The sequence below is a fragment of the Micromesistius poutassou genome (genome assembly GCF_964030765.1).
Source record: "Micromesistius poutassou genome assembly, chromosome: 11".
Lineage (NCBI taxonomy): Eukaryota > Metazoa > Chordata > Actinopteri > Gadiformes > Gadidae > Micromesistius > Micromesistius poutassou.
In genome coordinates, this window is record NC_140281.1 from 13,855,416 (window position 1) to 13,875,742 (window position 20,327).

The 20,327-nt window shown below is 45.5% G+C and overlaps 1 protein-coding gene across 2 annotated transcripts in view; it reads right to left on the reverse strand.

The window, feature by feature from the left end:
• Positions 1-104: 104 nt before the first annotated feature.
• Positions 105-20,327, reverse strand: part of LOC311355802 (collectin-12-like) — a 33,951-nt gene continuing 13,728 nt past the window's right edge. Inside the window, exons 3-10 of one of the 2 annotated variants that reach the window (XM_084475640.1) lie at positions 14,880-15,002; positions 6,529-6,615; positions 5,159-6,193; positions 4,264-4,737; positions 3,688-3,824; positions 2,814-2,923; positions 1,211-1,356; positions 105-955 (exon numbers count right to left, since the gene is read on the reverse strand). In XM_084475640.1, coding sequence (XP_084331766.1) covers positions 954-955; positions 1,211-1,356; positions 2,814-2,923; positions 3,688-3,824; positions 4,264-4,737; positions 5,159-6,193; positions 6,529-6,615; positions 14,880-15,002 — 2,114 coding nt within the window. In that variant the 3' untranslated portion in view covers positions 105-953. Of the gene's footprint in view, positions 959-1,210; positions 1,357-2,813; positions 2,924-3,687; positions 3,825-4,263; positions 4,738-5,158; positions 6,194-6,528; positions 6,616-14,879; positions 15,003-20,327 lie in introns of both variants that reach the window. The other variant, XM_084475639.1, reaches the window with a different exon arrangement.

A 20,327-nucleotide genomic window follows, 5' to 3' on the forward strand; every position in this document is an offset into this window, starting at 1 on the left:
CAATAACCAGCTTGACTGTTTGAGAGAAAGTGACATTTCGCCTGATGGCATTGCAACATTAAAGCACTATACCATTGGAAAATAAGATGTTGATGAAACCTTTTTGGTTTGTGTTGTTTTTGTCTTTATTGGTGCAGTTTGTATTATGGCTTGTTGTGTTGGTTGTTTTTTAGCTTGGTCTCTTTGAGGTTTCAAGTATTTTTTGAAACGGTGGGAAATCCTGGAACACACTTCCTGTAGAGACAGGAGGTGCATGACAACATATCAAACAAAACACTGAGCTGAAATTTTTTTTTGTCTTTGGTTTAAACTCCAAATCTCTCTCTTGACATTTGATGTATGTGCAAATACTATCGTCATAATAATTGCTTCATCCCACAGCGCCAGTTCTGCTTACCAAAAGTGTCCCAATGGGTAGTAAATACTACAGTTTTTTAATATTATAAATGATTAAAATGATTTAGTCAGACATTCATGTGGTTAACATAATGAGAACTTGCAAAGAACGGCGAGATGAGGGTTTCTCGGACATGATTCATAATCACACTTTTCATTGTCGTAACAAGTACATTTTGCTGTGTAAGGAACCATTAAGTCTCTTTGGCTGTATAGAAATCATATTAAAAAATGCATAATGAAATATACATTCAGATATTCAGGTGTACATGGAATAAAGCAATATAAAAAACGCTTTTACAGGTCATCATTAAAAAAATATCCATATAAGTCCTTCTCTTGCACATCGTCGGAGGAAGATGGGATCAGGGGTTGTAGGTCGTAGTTCCCGCAGGACGGCAGTGGAGCAGTGGTTTGGCGTCATACCGAGTCCCCAACCAAAATTGTCCTTCTGTCTCCGTACGAGCTGTCCATGCAACAAGCCAGTGGGCCGCCAACTGCTAACCACTAACCAAGTCATTTTTCCCGCTCTTTCAATAGAGCGACGATCTCGGGGATCCTGCTGAGGAAGAAAACAGGAAGTGGGATGAGAAAAACATGGCCACTATGGAGACAGTCACACAAACCTTCTCAGCACGATGCAACAGTTTATAAAGTGGACAGAAGATGAAGAAATAGACATGGCCGCTGAAAGCGAACCAAAGCATTCTAACCAGACAGAAAGGGAGACCTAGAGAGAGCTACATGCTAACCACTGAGAAAGGGAGCCCATCAGGGGGCTAAATGCTATTAGCGGACAAAGAGGGACACCTACAGCTCTCCATGGGCTTCTCACAGATGTAGTTCATAAGGTCTTCACAGTAGAAGTCGTTCCATAAACCGTCGTTGAGGATCCCAGCGCAGTCCTCCCCTTCCTCGTGGCCGTAGCTCCAGTTGTCAGGCTGGTCTTGCTTCCACATCCTACAGGACACCAGCAGGGGGCGGAAAAGCTTCAACATCATCTACTGGGGTCGCGACGTCTAAAGAAGTCAACTGGTTTAAAGGGCACCTATTTTACGACCAGGTGTTTGTGTGATTAGCCATTACAAGTCATTTCAAGATATGCCCCGCCCTGTGACAAAGTGAAATCTTGTGTCACAGGGCAGGGCAGATTTTGAAATGACTTGTAATGGCTAATCACACCTGGTGGTAAAGTAGTGGCCATTTAAAAGCTGACGTGAAGCTTGGTTCTTTCCCAATGACGCCATGACCCTGTTTGTGAAGCCCTGGCGGAGGCTGCTGACATGCCTCTAACTAAAGGGGGCTCACAGTGGTCGGATGCAGAAAGATCTGCCACAATGGAAAAGTAATTCTCGTAATACAAAGCCAAATCATTTCCTCTGTGAGGGGTTAGGATCTCAGCGGCTAGTTCCTTCCCATATTATGTATTTTGAGAAGTCCCATGCGACAGTTTTATTTCATTAAAAAGTTGAGTGTGTGAATTAGTTTTGGCCAATGACTACTGCTCAATGGGGCAAATATGGATCCCTTCTGATAGTGGTTGCAAAACACTCGGCGCTCGTAAAGCAAAATCTACGACTTCATAACGATCTTCATGTGTAAACCAATTGGTGACGTCAGGGACACTACATCCATCATTTTTACAGTCTATGCAGTGTTTCCCCTAGATTCTTTTGTAGCAGTGGTGCTGTGAGTTGGTAACCTAGCAACGCTAGGGGGGTCCGGGGGCATGCCCCCCAGGAAGAACATTTTGAAAAATAACCCTTTAAATGGTTACTTCTGGTAAGATTTTTTTGGGAAGAATGTACAGATGGCTCTTCCAAATATGACATAACAACCAACAGAGTCAACCAACAGAGACCAGATCATTGTGCAAATGTGCCTTGAACTTGGCAGAAACTAAGTTCATCTTTTATGTTAAGTTCCAGCTATTTATTTGATATTTATCATAAGCCTTAGAAAAAATAGATGAAAAAATAATAATAATATAATAAATATAATAAATAATAATATATATATATATATTTTTTTTTTTTTGCGGTGGCGCTGACAATCCAGCAGCAGCGGTGTGCCGCTGCTAAATGCATATAGGGGAAACACTGGTCTATGGTTCTGTCCCATTATAATATGGGATTTATTTAACATGATGATGTATTATTATTTATTACAAGGGTAATCAGGGATATATAGAGGGGCTGACCTCTGTGTTTTGGTTAGCTGGCGGTTTGGATCTATTCAATGTTCAACTAAAAGGTATGAATTGAAGTGAATTCTATTTGTACCACCCATAATCACAGATCCAGTCTCAAAACCTCACATTATACGACATCTTACCCTGATCCCTCTAAGGTGCAAGAAACGACTCCCCCAAACCCAGAGGGAAGAAGAAACCTTGTGGCACATCTTTGTAAACTCACGTGAAGCTTGGTCGCTTCCCGTCCAGCCAGTACCAGACACTCTCCTCCCGGCGGTCGGACAGACCCATCCAGAAGTACCCCTTCCCGATCATCTGCTCCCTCAGCCATCTCTGAGCAGGTAAACACAACCAGGATCGCGTTAATAACAAGATTTATTCTAATAATTCTTCAATGCAATTCTCCGGTGCTTTTGTGTAATGTGTAGCGCCTCCTCTGTGATGCACGCAGAACAGTATATGTGCCAGAATGCTCCCAACACACTGGCTGTCACAGTGGAGAGGTGAGGAATGAATCCAACCAATTAGTGACCGGGGGATGATTAGGAGGCCATGTTGGTAGAAGAGCTAGGTTTAGAATTAGCCAGGGACGTCAGGGGCGGTCCCCCTACTCTTGCAACGAATGCCAGGGAATCTTAAGTCACCAAAGGGAGTTAGTAAATCGGGTGAATGTCTCATTCGAAAGACGGAGGACATTTTGCATTGGGCCGAAGCTTTTGTCCAAATGGATGAGGGTATGCCCGTCAACAAAACCTTGAGGGTTGGCTGTTGCTCCCCACTGACATCAGAAAAACTCAAACCCTACTTCCTACACATCTTCCACCGCAGGCTCAAAACTCATCTGCTAAGACTGCATATAAAAAATATAAATAAATAAAATAAGATGAATAAGCCTTCTCTATCTCTTGTTTCCATAAAGTATTGTAGGTAGCCTTGGACAAAAGCGTCAGTTAAATACATTTATCTTAATTTATTCACAAAAATCAATGGTTTAGGAGACACTTAAATTATATGTAAAAAAGTATATGATTGATAGCATACCCATCTATGTAAATAAAAGGTCTACTATACTTTATGGATGATGTATCCGTATTCACCTGTTCTTCCACGTCCTCCAGGACCAGCAAAGAACCTGACTTCTTCACACAGATCGCCTCAGCGTCGTCAAAGCTCTGCATGTCCTTGGACAAGAAGTAGCACGTGTTCCTGTAGTTGATCCAGTCTGGGGGACAATCTGTAGACACACCCACCAAACCTCTGAGTCCAATACACTATGGACACTATGAAACAGCACCAACAGGAGGATACCAAGATGTTAACATGGATAATGGTTGTGATGGAACAAACACACATAGATAGGCCAAAGTAGGCTTTGCATGTAGACCAAGGTAGGCTTGAACATTAAAAGGGCATTTGACTATAAACAGGCTTAGCCCAGGTCTTATTGGGCTTATTCTGCTTTAGGTGACAATAACTAAACTGTAGAGTTGAGTACAATCATAATCACACTTTTCATTGTCATAACACACATATTTTTGTTGTGTTGAACACAACATATATAAAAAGATGCATGACAAACAACACATTTAGATGTTATATTGTACATGGAGTAGAGTAATAAATAAAATGGTGTAATGCTATAAAACAGATGATCCTTATGTCTGTCGTGTTACCTGGAGCCCAGAGGGTGGGCCCAGGGGCCTGTAGGGAAACCAGCGCCAGTGGCATGGGGGGCGTGCGAGCAGGAAGTCCTGGTAATCCCGGAGGTCCGGGGGCCCCCAAAGGCCCAACCAGCCCCCGCTCCCCCGGGGGGCCCATCGGCCCTCGGATCCCCGGCTCTCCCTGTGGCCCCTGAGGCCCAGATTGTCCGTCTCTTCCCGGCAATCCTGCGGTGCCCGGCACTCCCTTAGAGCCTGGGCCCCCAGCCCGGCCCCCCGACCCCCGGGAGCCCTTGGAGCCGGAGTTGCCGCGGGAACCCTGCGGACCCTTCAGCCCTGGGAGTCCCGGGGGTCCCGGGGAGCCCTTGTCTCCCCATGGCCCCTGGACGCCAGGGCTCCCCTTGTCCCCCTTCTCCCCCACAGGGCCAAACTGACCCGGGGGTCCCTGGGGGCCCCTGTCTCCTCTTGAGCCCCTGGGACCCGGCGGACCTGAGACACACAAACACAAAGTGTACAAGGTGTCATGTCACTGAACTGGTGACCTGTGGCGACTTTTGGCAGACTAATGTATGCAAGCTCGGAGAGACCCATGGCGTACCTTCTCAGGCTGAATAAGGTAACAGAGACCCATGGCATACCTTCTCAGGCTGAATAAGGTAACAGAGACCCATGGCGTACCTTCTCAGGCTGAATAAGGTAACAGAGACCCATGGCGTACCTTCTCAGGCTGAATAAGGTAACAGAGACCCATGGCGTACCTTCTCAGGCTGAATAAGGTAACAGAGACCCATGGCGTACCTTCTCAGGCTGAATAAGGTAACAGAGACCCATGGCATACATACATTAGGCTTATGAAATCACAGAATGCAAACGACCCAAATCCCTGTCAACAGGCAGTGTGTTCCCCCACCTTGTAAGATGGTGAAGTTTGTGATGATCTGGGAGTGCTTGTTGTCTACCAGCTTCATCTCCTCCATGACGATGGACAGGTTGGTGACCTCCGAGTCCAGCCGCGTGGCCAGCTCCTCCTGCTGTGCCCGCAGCTCCGCCGAGTGCGTCTGCACGTCCTCCACGCTGTGGTTGAGGCTCAGCAGGTAGTCCGAGTGGCGGCCCACCGTCTCGGCGCAGCTGCGCAGCCCGTTCAGGTTGATGTTGATGGAGCCCAGCATCTGCGTGGTGAAGCTGATGTTGCCCGTCACCCGGTCCACGCGCCGCTCCGACTCGTCCAGCCGCACCTCCAGCTGGCCCATGCGGCCGGCCGTGCGGTTGTCGTGGTCCCGCTGCTGCTCTATCAGCTCCCGGAGGCTCTGCTCGTGGCCGTCGGCCAGGCTGCTGGTGTTCTGCAGCTGGCCGGCCAGGGAGCCCAGCTGGCCCCCCATGTCCTCCAGGCTGTCGTTGTTGGCCTTGGCCAGGACCGAGGCGTTGGACGCCAGGACCTGCAGGTTCTCCACCTTGTCCCGGAGCCACTCCGAGTCGGAGCGCGTCTGCCGCAGGCTCTGCTCCAGGCTCTGGAAGTCGTTGCGGATCTTCTGGATGGCCTGGCTGGTGTCCTCCACCGAGCGCTGCAGGCCCACCAGCAGGCCCCGCTGCTGGGCCTGGGTGAGGTTCAGGCTGCCGATGCGGAGCAGCGCCTGGCTCTGGAGCTTCACCTGCTCCTGGAGGTCCGTCTGCAGCCGGGTGGTGTCCTCCTGCAGGCCCTCCACCGTGCCCCCGTAGGCCAGCAGGGAGCCGTTGACGGAGCGCAGGGTGGCCGCGTTGCTGTCCAGCAGGCCCTGGATGGAGCCCTGGCTGCTCTGGAGGTCCAGGCCCGAGTTCTGCAGCTGGCCCAGCACGGCCCGGTTGTTGCTGCTGCGCTCGGCCACCTCCGTCAGCTGGCTCTGCAGAGCCTGGAGGTTGTTCCTGAAGGCCTGGATCTCCGAGCTGGCGTTGTCCGACTTCTCCCCCTCTTCGGAACAGAAGGAGGGTTTGGAAATAAATGAGTCATGGGAATCAATCTTTCACCGTGAGCATTAGGGGTGTAAAGCCAGGTGCACATGGAGAACGAATTTAGTCTTATGTTTGTAGCTTGAATCAAATTTGTTTACAGAGCACACAGAGTGCAATGTAGCTTGGGCGTGTTCTATTGCTTGCTTAAAATTCACGTCTTTTTTGGACGCGTAAATTCAAAAGCATAATTTTGATAGAGCGTATTGGTTGTTTGTGGTTATTGAGTTGTGTTGTGGTGCTGCTTGCGTTGTCTTTCTATGTTGTGTTTTATTGTAGTGTAGTGTTTAAACCCACCCATCTTCTTCAGATCCGTCTCCACAGCCATGATCTTCCCTCCATAGTTGGTCATTCCTTCAGTGACATTGTCCACCCGCTGCACCACTGGGGATGAGACAACACAGGTACTAGCAGGGTTAGCATGTTACTACTGATCATACCAATGAGCATCACTGTTCTGTACCACTGCTGACACCCACATTTCCTGTCTGGGATTAGTCAAGGGCATCCTACAAATGTACATGTATGTATATATTAACTTAATATTTTTAGATGCTGTTTTCCTAGACACACAAAGGAACTATTGCAGATCCATTGTCCACATACACACGCACACATGCACACACACACACACACACACACACCCGTACAGAGTGTCAACCATGCATCGGAGAAGGCAGGAGTTTGGATTCTCTTGTGAACAAAACAAGGCAGCCCCTGGGCTCCCTTGTAAAAGAGATTTCAATATCTCAATGGGACTTCACCTGGTTAAATAAAGGAAAAATAAATTAAATAAATAAAAACTTGACATTGTTATACTAAATGACATTAAGTTTATAAAACCTATGATATACTTATTTTCACTAATGTTCTAATGTCTAACAGTTGCAGTGCTGTGTCCTGTGCTGTGTCCTGAGAAGTACTTGCATCACTTCCCGTGTGTACACGTGTACCCATACAGAAGCTCATCAAGGAGAGGCAGAGGAGTTGCCTGGGGCCGGGGGTCTGTCCCTTCATTCACATTTCTGGGGCATTTATGAAACTTAAAAGTTAATTTTAAGTAGTAGTTAATTTTTTTAATTAATTTAAGCCTTAATGTCTGACCCTGGATAAACGTTAGATCAATCTGGGACCAGACGATAGCCTAGAACCACAGACATGTCTCTCCGGGGATCAGCTTTATAGCTCTCCTTTAGGCTCTGACGGAGCACTCTGCGTCTGGATGTACATCTGGCTGGTATGTAATAACAGGACATTTAATAGGCTACGTGCACAACAATGGCGTCTGTTTCCGCTTGTGACCCGAGTGTGCGCTTCCGGAATACTTCCTGATTGCAGCGTTTACAACTAGAACGTGATACCGGCAAGTTTGTTTTGTAGTTTTTCATATGTGTACAATGAGTGTATTTACAGTTGAAGAACGGCGACTTGCTTACCAAAAGGTACGAAATTCAGTGCTCCATTGTTGTGTGCCAAAATGCACAAATTTGCGATACAATAGGGAAATAAACTTTCATTCATTCCCTGTTGATCCCGCATACCGCGGGATCAACAGGGAATGAATGAAAGGCTGAGTGGATGGGGAAGATACGGAGAGAAGACTTCAACCCTACCTAAAACATCTGTGTCTGTAGTAGGCATTTTAATTTCACTGATGTTGCCGTACACCAGGTTTGCGTCCTACTCGCATTTCTTAGCATTTTGGAGATTGATTGAGCCTGCCGTGAACAGCAAGATGGTGAGGATTACCAGCGCCAAGACTGCCTCTGCCAGCAGCCTGTTACATAGTGTGTCATAATTACCAGTGCTTGGGGGTTAACTAATTACAAAGTAGACCTATAAAGCTACACAGATACTTTTGGAATTATATCTTCTTCTGATTTAACTTTATAATAATAACAACAATAAGTAATAATAATGTTAGTCAGCAAGGTTACTAAATCTTTTGTATTTTTTTGTTTTTACATCATCAACAGAAACTTCCACCTATTGACGAGCTGCTGCTGTTCCTGATGCATCGGTCAGTCGGTTAGCCTCTCAGGGACCAGAGAGGTTATACACCGCAGCACTGCCAGTTGGATTGTGTCCACTTTGACAAATTTCCTTCATTGCCTGCTGGGAAGCAAGTGTCTGTGACCTTGGTGAAGTTAGTTTGATGTTGGATATTTGACAGATATTCGGATATTCATTTTGGCTTCATCAGCAATCCCATTAATTTCCTATGGAAAATTGCTTTTTTGCTCAATAGCTTCCGAGTTATGGGACCCAGACACCCCAGACCAATGCAGACCTGTCCTGCTATGTGGTACTGACAAGACACACCTCACTAAAATTTCATATTTTGCATCTCCTATTTTATTTGAATTTTTAAGAATCCCATTCATTTCCTATGGAAAATGACTTTTTGCTCAATAGCTTCCAAGTTATGGGACCCAGACACCCAGACCAATGCAGACCTGTCCTGCTATGTGGTACTTACAAGACACACCTCATTAAAAAATCTTATTTTACACCTCCTATTTTATTTGAATTTTATAAGAATCCCATTAATTTAAAATTTACCTAAAGTGCTCACAAAATAAAAGAAAAAAATATATAGAAGATAATAAAATGAATGAGTGAATGAATAGAATAGTGACATAAAAAAACATAAAATAACAAAGATAAGAATATTGATGTCAAAAAGAATAATGATGGTCTGAATATGATTATCGATTGGGTGAAAATACTAATACTAGGCTGATGACACTGGTGATACAGTTGACAAAATAAAGACAAAGACAAACAAAGACAATGTGGGGTGGGGGTGGAGTGGGGGTGGGGTAGGTAGGGGGTGAATGAATAATGCTGATGAAGGAAATAAAATAAAATAAACAACCAAATGGAAATTAATGAATGTTAAAGGCCAGGGAAAAAAGTTGGGTCTTTAAATTAGACTTAAAACTACTGATAGTGGAGGAGGATTTTATATGTATAGGGAGGTTATTCCAGAGGTGGTGGGCAGCAAAGAAAGCCCTATCAGCTTTGGTTTTTAGGCAAGAGTTTGGGACAGATAGCCTAGTAGTTGCTGAGAGGAAGATCTAAGAGGCCTAAAATGACAGTAAGGACTTAGTAGGTTGCTTAAATAATGGGGTGCCAACCCATTAAGGGCTTTAAAAACAAAAGGCAAAACTTGAAAATCCATTCTAAATTTGATATGTAACCAGTGAAGTTGGTTGGAGTTACAGTATGTGCAACTGATGAGGACAGTAGGCGTATTACAATTTTGGGAAAATGGCCTGCAAGACATATAGTGTAGTGTGTCTTATTACTGCTACTTAGCAGAACAGATTTACATTGGTCTGGGGCAGTGTGCGAAATACCCTTCAATATTCGGGGGGGTCCCCATCTCCCGATTGTTGCGCAATATCGATCTAAATTTTTCTCATGCAGTAAGCCTATAGCATACTTAGCAGACGTCAAGGTGCAAAGTCAAAGTACTTTGTGGGCGGTTCTATTATGACGGCGAGATAAATGAGCTTTGTGCCTGGCGCAATCTAAAATGGGTTGGGCTGAAACCCGTAGGTGTGTTTTGGGCGTAACATGCAATAAACCAATGAGAATGGCATCTCCCATCCCCTTTAAGAGCCAGCACATTTTGAATTGAGTTTTTGACAGCGCGTTTGCAGTCTCCACTGAGACAGATGCATGACCACATGAATTTCAAACTTCAAATGGCTCAGTTTATGGCCAAATAATAGGCATAATTAACACATGGAATAGCGTTTTCTTCTCCAACTTCAGAAACACTGATTCGTCATGTAAATTGCGGCAAAGACAACTTAAAACATATGCGGACGCGGTCCTCGATGGCCGCAACTGTGGGTCTATTTAATGATATGCGGCAATACATTAACAAACATTGTTTGTTACCAGTATTGTATACATTATCGTTGTCGACTTGTGTCGACAACCAAAATGAATATCCAAATCATCTGTCGAACATCCAACATCAAACTAAATTCACCAAGGTGTGTCTGTGGATCCCATCAGAAGTTGTCAGAGCTCAACTACCACCTGAGTTTTCTGCATTTGCTGACACACAGGTGGTGCTTGATTGCACTGAGATTTTCTGCCAAACACCATCCTCTCTTCTCCTGAAGAGTATTCAAGCTATAAATCACATACTACATTCAATGCAATGATTGGCATGGCTCCCCATGTTGCCATTACCTTTGTGTCAGGGCTTTGTGCGGGATTCCTGAGTGAGCGTGAAATATTCAAGCTTTCTGGAATCACAATGTGGCCTGCTTCCTGGTAAATTACCAGAACGGCCCGCTAGTAAAGGCGTGGGCAACTCCACAGTAAATTAAAGATGTGCCTTGACTTGAAAACTGTCAGTGTGTCATTGTGGTCTTTACACTAGATTTTGTGTTTTACTGACATGTAAACACTGAAAACACACTAGATATAACATAAGACAATTTATAATTTAATAAGGAAATATTGCAGATGAACAATACACACATACATTCATTAACAACTCATTGAATCAACCCAGGTAAAAGTGAAAAAATAAGTAATCCCCTCTCTCCCTGATAACCCTTGCCACCTCAGCATCCTTATAGATACTCTAGATGCTTGGGGGTTAACTAATAACAAAGTAGACCTATAAAGGTACAAAGATCATTTTCTTATATCTTCTTCTGATTTAACTTTATAATAATTACAACAATAAGTAATAATTTGTTGTCGTCAGTCAACACACATGCTGTCACCCCCGTTTCTGGAACCAAACAGTAGTCGTGATCAGGTGCCACTGTGACAGTTTCCATCTCGGAGTCAGAACCTGAATCCGGGATATCACTCTCAGGCTGCGGTCGCCGTTCCCAAACACTGGGTCTGGGTACAGGTAGTTGATAGCCATTTCATGCAAAGAGAACAGGTATTGTTCCCTTCCGTAGCCTTTTCAGTCCCCCAGCAGCCACGACAACATCAGTGACATTAAAATGCCTACTACAGACCCAGATGTTTTAGGTAGGGTTGAAGTCTTCTCTCCGGATCTTCCCCATCCACTCAGCCCATACCGCGGGATCAACAGGGAATGAATGAAAGTTTATTTCCCTATTGTATCACAAATTTGTGCATTTTGGCACACAACAATGGAGCGCTGAATTTCGTACCTTGGTAAGCAAGTCGCCGTTCTTCAACTGTAAATCCACTCATTGTACACGTATGAAAAACTACAAAACAAACTTGCCGGTATCACGTTCTAGTTGTAAACGCTGCAATCAGGAAGTATTCCGGAAATACTCAAGCGCACACTCGGGTCACAAGCGGAAACAGACGCCATTGTTGTGCACGTAGCCTATTACACGCTCTGCATGTTCTACCCAGGGTCAGGCTGTGTGTGTATGTGTGTGTGAGGAATAGAGAGAATTGACAGAGAGTTAGTGTCATGTGAGTTAATGGGGGAGGGGGGGGAGCTATAGATGGATGGAGAGAGCGGTGTAGGAAAAGAGTGGTGGTGGTGATGGAGGTTGTATGTGGTGGGATGGTGGTAATGGAGATGGTGATGGGGATGGTGTTGATGGTAGTGGTTCAGGTGGTTATGGAAAGGAAGAGGTTTTGGTAAAGGTAGTGGTGGTGATGGTGACCAGCTAACTAAACTAGTGAATGGGTCACATACAGTTCTAGTGAATAAATCCAATTCGAAGTGTATGATTCGCACTGGAAGTGAATAAATCAGATTAGTAGTGAATGAATCGCATTAGTAGTGAATGAATAACATTGGTATTGAACGAATCAGAAGAGTGGTGAATGAATAACACTAGCAGTTCATTTGCCACTAGAAGTGAATGAGTCACATTAGGAGTGAATGAGTCACATTAATAGTGAATGAATCAAAGTAGTAGTGAATAAATCACAGTATTAGTGATTTAATCACATTAGTAGCAACATTAGAATGAGCAGGAGGTTTACAAACAAGAGTGTGTTAATCTGCTGGATGAATGTTTCATGGCTGAACGGAACCACATGTGGGAAAATACTTTGATGCATTTCAGCCCTCAACACAACATTCTCTTCCAAACCGAATGACAAAGCAGAGCGGGAAGTTGTGTTGTAGTATATACATTCCTCTGAGAGTAGTGGCTTTAGGGGGGCACATTTCCCAGGAAGGTCACAACTATTTAGTCATGTAGCAGACTTCCAGTGAAGATACATCATCAAAGAGCAGGTAGAGGGCATCTTGTTCAAGGATGCCTACAGGTAGACAGTGTACATTGGGAATCTTTTGGCCAGAAGTCAAACACCCTGACCACTACTAGACAACCTGGTCTCCCTAATTCTACCATTGCTCTCTTTAGATTAACCTTCTGTCCTACAGTACTTCCTTCATAACTGAATAATCCTTATTCCTTCCTACCTACCTAGTGTTGCTGATCAGAGAGACAAGCTCTGAGGCAATGCAATTCTCACTACAGCTGTGAGACGAGATTGGTCACATATGCACTGACCTCATGCACTTTATCCCCCCCTTTTTTCTGCACTATTTATTACTTGTACGTTATTAGATTTGTATTTTCATATTCTACATGTGTATGCACTGAGAATGAGATGCTTTCAATCTCATTGTACTATGTATAGTGACAATAAAAGGAATTCATTCATTCATTCATAAACAACAGGCTTCCTGGTCAGACCCCTGACCACACACACACACACACACACACACACACACACACACACACACACACACACACACACACACACACTTTAATAACAATTGTACATTTGCTGTATAAATACACACATTCTCGCCCACAGACAGACAATCTCACAAATATACCCCCACGCACAATCACTTTAATACGCACACACCACATAAATATCCACACACAATAAAACTGTAACTTGCAGTACAATTGGAACACATTCAAAAGTTGAAAATGTGAGTCATGTTCAAGACTTACCAGGAGAGACTTGAAAAGTAGAAAGTAGTAGAAAGTATTTATTTAAAGTTCAAAAGCCGCTCCTATGGGCAGTTCTGTGACACTTGGTTGTGCGTTTAGGATACACTTGGTTGTGCGTTTAGGATACACTTGGTTGTGCGTTTAGGATACACTTGGTTGTGCATTTAGAATTCTCACTATTTGTGGTTCTGCGGACTGTTCCAGAACAAACCCTATCTGACCGGCTTCTGAGTTCTAATGCAGCGACGGAACCCAAGGCTCCTCCCCCCATCTGGGACCAATCAAATAGAGAGAGAGTGAGACAGAGAGCAAGAGCAAGAGCGAGAGAGCGACAGCGAGCGAGAGAGAGTGAAAGTGAGAAAGAGACAGAGTCAGAGAAAGTGAGAGACAGAAATAACAACAAGAAATAGAGAGAGGGAGAGCTGTGACCAAGCAATCTCCAATGTTAATGACCGTCATTACCAGGTAAAACATTCATACACACACACACACACACACATGGGAATGTTTAGCTGAAATACAGCCGGAACGTTCTACAGTTCAACCCGAAGGCCCTCCACAGGTCCCGATCAGGATAACAAGTGAACAGGAAGTGAGGTCAGGCGACGCCACGAGCAACCTTGTCCCCAAGGTGAGATCTCTGGGTGGGGGGGGGGGGGGGGGGATACGCTGGTTAAATAAACTGAAGACAGGCCTGGGGGGTGGAGCCAGTCAGGGAACAGGCGGAGAAAGAGAGAGACAAGAGAGTGAGAGATTGAAGGGGACGGGAATAAAGAGATGGAAAGCAAGACAGAACTAGAGCAAGAGAGAGAGATAGCCTCTCTCTAGCAAAAAGAGAGAGACAGAGCAAAAAGAGAGAGACAGACAGAGAGCAAAGAGAGAGAGAGACAGACTGAGAGAGCAAAAAGAGAGAGAGACAGACTGAGAGAGCAAAACGAGAGAGAGAGACTGAGAGGGCAAAAAGAGAGAGAAGCTGAGAGAGGGGACAGCCGTTTTTTCACTTTCTCTGAGATGTGTTCACGGACATGAGCATGAAAGAGTAAATGTTTTGTGCCGGAAAGCAGTTTCACGCCTCAAACAAGCTGGTCATCGTTTCCACCGCTGCTCGGGTCCACAACAATGAACATTATTGCACAATATACTTGGAACGAGAGACAGAGCCGCTTCGCAGATGAGTGACCTCTTTCTCTCGCTGAAACCCAGTGTATCCGTTAGTCTCTCTACCCCAGGAACCCCCTCAGTGGAAACTGAGTGGATGCGTTCCAGAATGTTGCAGCAGAGCCGATCATATCTCCCCAGGCTGGAGAGGATGTAGCGAGAGAGAGACAATAACAACCGCTGAGTGCACATGCTCTCTCGCTACAAGCATGACAACACAAAACATGACAGCTGGTTTAACTTAACTCATTGCGTCATTTCGACTATTTTACAAAAAATGGTAAAAAGCAGCTTCGCCATGAAGCTGCTTAAAGCGGCTGCCGAAGCGGTGGCGCGCTCTGGAGATCTTTGCACCCTTAGCCATACACCTGATGGTGTACATCAGCGAGTCTGAAGGGTGAGATTGGTCCACATCATCAACAGGCGACGGCATTGCCTTTAATGGCGGTGAAGCGGAAGTAGCGTATAAAGCAACAGGAAGTAGCACATGATGGAACAGGTGTGTGTCCAATGGAGAAACAGGCAGCTGTGTCTTACCCTTGTATCCAAGCACGGCCACCACGATGGTGAGCAGGGTGCACAGGACGTAGAGCAGCACTATGGACCCCTTCAGAACCCAGTCGTTCTTACACTTGGTGCACTGGCTGCCCTCCTGGATGCCTGATCAGAAACACAGTAACACATGTATACCGTAGTTATTACATTTGCAAGTATTTAGTAGAGACACTTTTGGCGCATTTCCACCGCAGGGTACGCTTCGGACCCAGCACGCCTCAGCTCAGCCCAGCTCGGTTACGTGTCGCGTTTCCACCGCCACCGGTACCCTTATGGTAGGGCGGGGTTTAAGCCGGACGGCGATAGCCATAGCAGCTACGTAAGCATCGTGATCTCATAGCAGCCCGACACAGTGTAGCCTGCTAATAAATCCAAGGCAAAAGAAGAACGCACACAATGAACAAAGAACAACAATGTAGGACGTCTAAGTAGGACGGCTAACTTTTGCGCAACATTTTCTTCCATAAACAAAGCTTTCGCCGTTGTCCTGAAATATCTCGCTGGTACTGTGTTTGTTTGTTATTATCCCCCTGTCGCATGGAAGGGACGATTCTGTCGACCAATCAACAGACGGCGTGTGTAGCTCAAACTTGCCGGGACCCTTTCAGGCTCTCAGTACCCCAATGGAGCAGTACTGTGAGACGGCTCAATACGGCTCAGTCTGGGTCACGCCCACTTTTGGCGGTGGAAACACGACCCGTGCCGCACCTTTGCAGACTGAACCGACCCGCACTCTACAGTGGAAATGCGCCATTTGACCCAAAGCAACTGACAAGTGACATCATAAAATTCACAGTAGGCGTTAACGTCCTGTTCTGCTCTGATTGGTTGTTGGTCTGTTCAATTGCGTCGGAAAATCCAGAATTAAGTAAGAGGTTCAAGGCAATTAGGAATTCGGGAACTGGTCTGGTGAGATCATTCTACTCAAGAGACGGCCACAGTGGAAAAGGTCCTCAAGTACCTTAACTGTGTGTGTGTGTGTGTGTGTGTGCACGTGCGTGCGTGTCATGGTGGTATATATGGACCCTCTATGTCCCGCATCAGAGTGCAGCCCCCAGCTGCTCCATCTGAACAAACAGCCCCCCTGCTGGGGGGGGGGGGGGGGGGGTTGGGACAGGAAAACAAGCCCCCCCACAGACCTGTTTACACTCAGAGAGATGCTTGTTTTGCTGGGGGGGAATTCACTCAACATACCTTTCTTAAACACACACACACACACACACACACACACACAATGTCTCTTAAACACACACAGAGTACATAAAGACGGAGAGAAAGAGAGAGAGTAACTAAAGTAACTCAATCAAGTTTTCTTCCTTTATCTTTCAGAGAATAGATATACCCAACTAGGAAAGACATGTTCAGCTCCGCAGCATCGCCTGCGCCCAACTTGTGGAAGTGCCCCTGGGTTACCCCCGGAGCCCCGGGCTGCCCTCCGCGCTGGCACCGTGGTCTGTTTAGTGAGAGTGTGAGAGTTTCAACTCTTACTGTTGTAAATTCCCTATTAGTTTGTTTATTGTATTACGTATATAATGCGTATATATATATATCGTTATTTCTGTTCAGGCATTTGGGACAGCCCAGGTAGCGCCGTGGGGTCCTAGAGTCACTAGGTGTACGGGGCTACGTCAGAGCTTGTTGCGCGCGACCGCATAGCACGCCACGATAAAGAATGCGTTCGTGAAGAGTGAGTAATGTACTGAACCACGTATATTTATGAATATTTACGTAGGATAAATATTATATGCAGTCCGCAATTCGATTCCATATTAGTGGGCGTGATTTCATGTTTGAGCTGTTTTCTGCTATTTAGTTGATTCACTCACGAATTGGGTAGCTATTGTATGAGCCTGTACCTCGTGTAGCATTGTGTATACGTCACTCGGCTGCGCCGTTGTCGGCTGTTATATTGCACGTGTTAACGTGTCTATGTGGAAACTATTTGTTATGCTTGTATAGCATTTATGGGGTGTTAAGCCCGATGTTTTAGGTGGATCTTGTAATAAGTATTTGTCTATTTCTTATTCTGTCTTACAGAAAAACCATTCATTCATTCATTCATTCATTCAATCATTCATTCATCCATTCATTCAACCATTCATCATTCATCCATTGCTTGATTCCTTGATGTCATTCGCAATATTGAAGATATAAACAACCAGAACTGTTCCCTGTGTATGAGTCTACTCTCTGACCGGAGTTGCCGTCCTGGATAAAGTGGTCCCAGTAAAACACACAAGCACATTCTCCAATACTTACGCTCCCGGAACCATGGCAGACGCCTCACCTACATGCGCCTCTGCTCTTCAATCTACTCCCTCTGCTTTTGAATATTCCTGGGGACAAGGATCTCCACCGCCTGCCTCTCATTTCCTACCAGGATGCAGTGGAGAGGAGGGGAGGGCGGGAGGGCGCGGTGGAGGTGGGAGGCTTGATAGAAGGGGGGGGACAGAGAGGAGGAGGGGAGAGAGGATGGGGGGAGAGGAGAGGAGGAGGGTACGAGAGAGAAGGAATCCTGGTTGAGGAGTCGGACGACAAGGAGAGGGGAATCAGAGGAGGAGGCGAGACGGGGAGTGGAGGAGGAGAGAGGGGGATGGAGAAGGAGCGAAGGGGGAGTAGGAAGGGGGGGGGGGGGGGCTGGAGGAAGACGAGATGACTGGTGGTCGGAGGAGGAGGTGAGGTGGAGTGGGGGGAGGAGAGGGGAGGAGGAGAGAGACTAAGGGTTTTTTTAGGAGGAGGAGAGAGGGTCGGTGTAGGAGGAGTAGGAAGAGGAGGAGAGAGCCGGCCAGGGAGAGTGTTACTACTCCGGGTTACTGGAAGAGGTTTAAGTGTACCTGGCGCAGAGTACTTGTCTCACATGACAATACAGTACAGAACAGAACCCACCCATTCCCTGCCGTTTCCATGGCAATGGACATGATGTTCTACGTTGGAAGTGTTTTGATTGGGAGGGAAAAGTTGGAAAAACATTTTGTGGTAAAGGTTGAGGTTGGTTCTGATATTATTCTGGAAAGATACACTCTGCTGGTGGTCCAGGATGTACCAGAACATATTGGATACCAGAACTATTTTCACAACATTCACTCAAACAGACTTTCATGTATATGTATAACCTATGTACATATGCAGCATTTTTTGTTTACAGTCCTTTCTATTTTGAGCAGAGCAAGTGGGAACCAATTTCCCTTAGGATCAATAAAGTATTTTGAATGTGAATAATGGATAAAACAATACACCACGCAAAGTATATCCAAATAAGAGACATAAGCAAAGGAGAATTTGCCTTTACATGGAAAAATTGTTGTTAAGTTTTTCTAAAGCTCCAAATGCTGGGCAGTAGGCAGGATCCACATGGCACCCTATGGGATAATGTACTAATAATAATATAATAATATAACAATAATAACCATAATAAGTTACAGCATCTTAGACAAGTGCATGGTCAGCGATAGAGATGGATTACACTTCTTAGTGTTAGCTTCCACAGTGGAATACAAACATCCATCGATCAGCCTGAATAATTCCACTTTTCTGTTTCAGAGTAAACACAGGGACACTGTGTGTATGTTCAAGGCTGGGATTACTACGCAACATGATGTATAGGAAACTGAGTATTAAACAAAGCAGAGAGTTTACTTTGGCCCTTCTCAGAGACACAAACAAGGTGTTGGTCTGCAGATGTACTGAGGAGAAGCCAAGCACTCTCGCATTAATGATGCTGGGCAATCATACAACACAAAATGGCTGCAAAAGAAAAAGAGAGAGAAAGAGAGAGGGAGAGAGAGAGAGTGAGAGAGAGAGAGAGTGTGTGAGAGAGAGCGAGAGAGAGAGAAATAGAGGGGGAGTATTATTATAGTGAGAGAAGGAGGAGGAATTTGTGGGAGAATGAAGGATAGGATGAAGACAAGAGGGAGAGGGAGAGGAGGACAATGGTGTGATAAAGAGGAAGAGGGAGGGGGAGGGGAGGTTTAAAAGAGCCAGATGTCCCTGCAGAGCCCCTGTATTCTAGGAGTCAATCATCTGTCTACGGCTGTGCCAGAGGTCTCAACCCTCCGGCCGCCTGACTCCCAGGAGGTCACATCCTGGATGAGTCCAGACATGATGGGACAGACGTCGATGGTTCCTTCAGACATGAAGGTCTACTCCGGTTCTCAAACATATTCACTCTACTCCTGGGGGCAGACTGACAATCCGGGAGGAATCCAGGAAGAATCCAGGAAGAATCTAGCAAGAATCTAGAGAACATCCAGGAAGAATCCAAGAAGAATCCAGAAATAATCGAGAGAACATCCAGGAAGAATCAAAGAAGAATTTAGAAAGAATCCATGAAAAATCCCAGGAATGTTTCCTCTGGATCTTTGCATGATAAAAGATGGAGATCGGCGGGTTCAGATTTCATTCACATCTACCTAAATCTCCATATTGCTGAGAGAGCAGATGTACAGAGAGGAGAAGCACATGGAGTGGCCGTCGGTTTATAAACACATCTGTTTTAGATTTTACTGAGAGGAAGGGATATTACAATGCATTCACAATCTATTGTCTTGTCATTTATCAATCAATCGATCCTCAAGCAATCCTTTCCTATCAATTAACCCATCATAGTCAATACATCTCTCTAAAATAAACGAGTCGTACATAGTCACGAACCCCACCCCCTCCTCCCCTCCCATCGGTTCATTAAAACACGTTTGTTTAATGTAGTGGCAGAAGTCACCATAGAAACGGATGACATAACAGCGTTTTGCAACAGCTCTGAGGTCCCACACACCAAGAGAGACTTGGAACACTGCTTTGGTTCTCTCACTCTCTAACAAACACACATACACACACACACACACATATACACACGCACACGCACACGCACACACAAACACACACATACACCATCTCTCTGACCTCTCATAATAATCTGTGCATGGGAGTTCAGATCAGAGGACAACAAGAATCCATCTCATCCAATAGGAAGCGGTGATGCAATCAGACAAGGCCGTAAACAACGTGTTTGCTGATTGGTTGATTAGTTAACTGGGGGCTGTTGAGTTGTGTTTTACTACAATCAGAAAGCCATCTGGCCTCCATTAGCACTAGCTGAGCATAAACTAGCGTTATGCTGCTAGCGCGCTACTAGCACGTGTGTGTTTATGCGTGTGTGTGCGTGTGCGTGTGCGTGTGTGTGTGTGTGTGGTCCATATAATCATGATTCATGACTGTAAATAGAAACGGGTACCATTGGATGTGAATTACAGTCCAACCACTGTTTACCAGTTCTGGAGCTCTGTGAGTGAGCCGTAGTGAACTGTTGGATCAAGGTACTGCAGCATTCTTGTACTGCAGGATTTGGGGTCGTGAGCTGGGTTTTCAGAACCCCACGGGGGAGGCTCAAGGAGATCCGGCACCCTGCCACCATGACACCACCATGACATCACC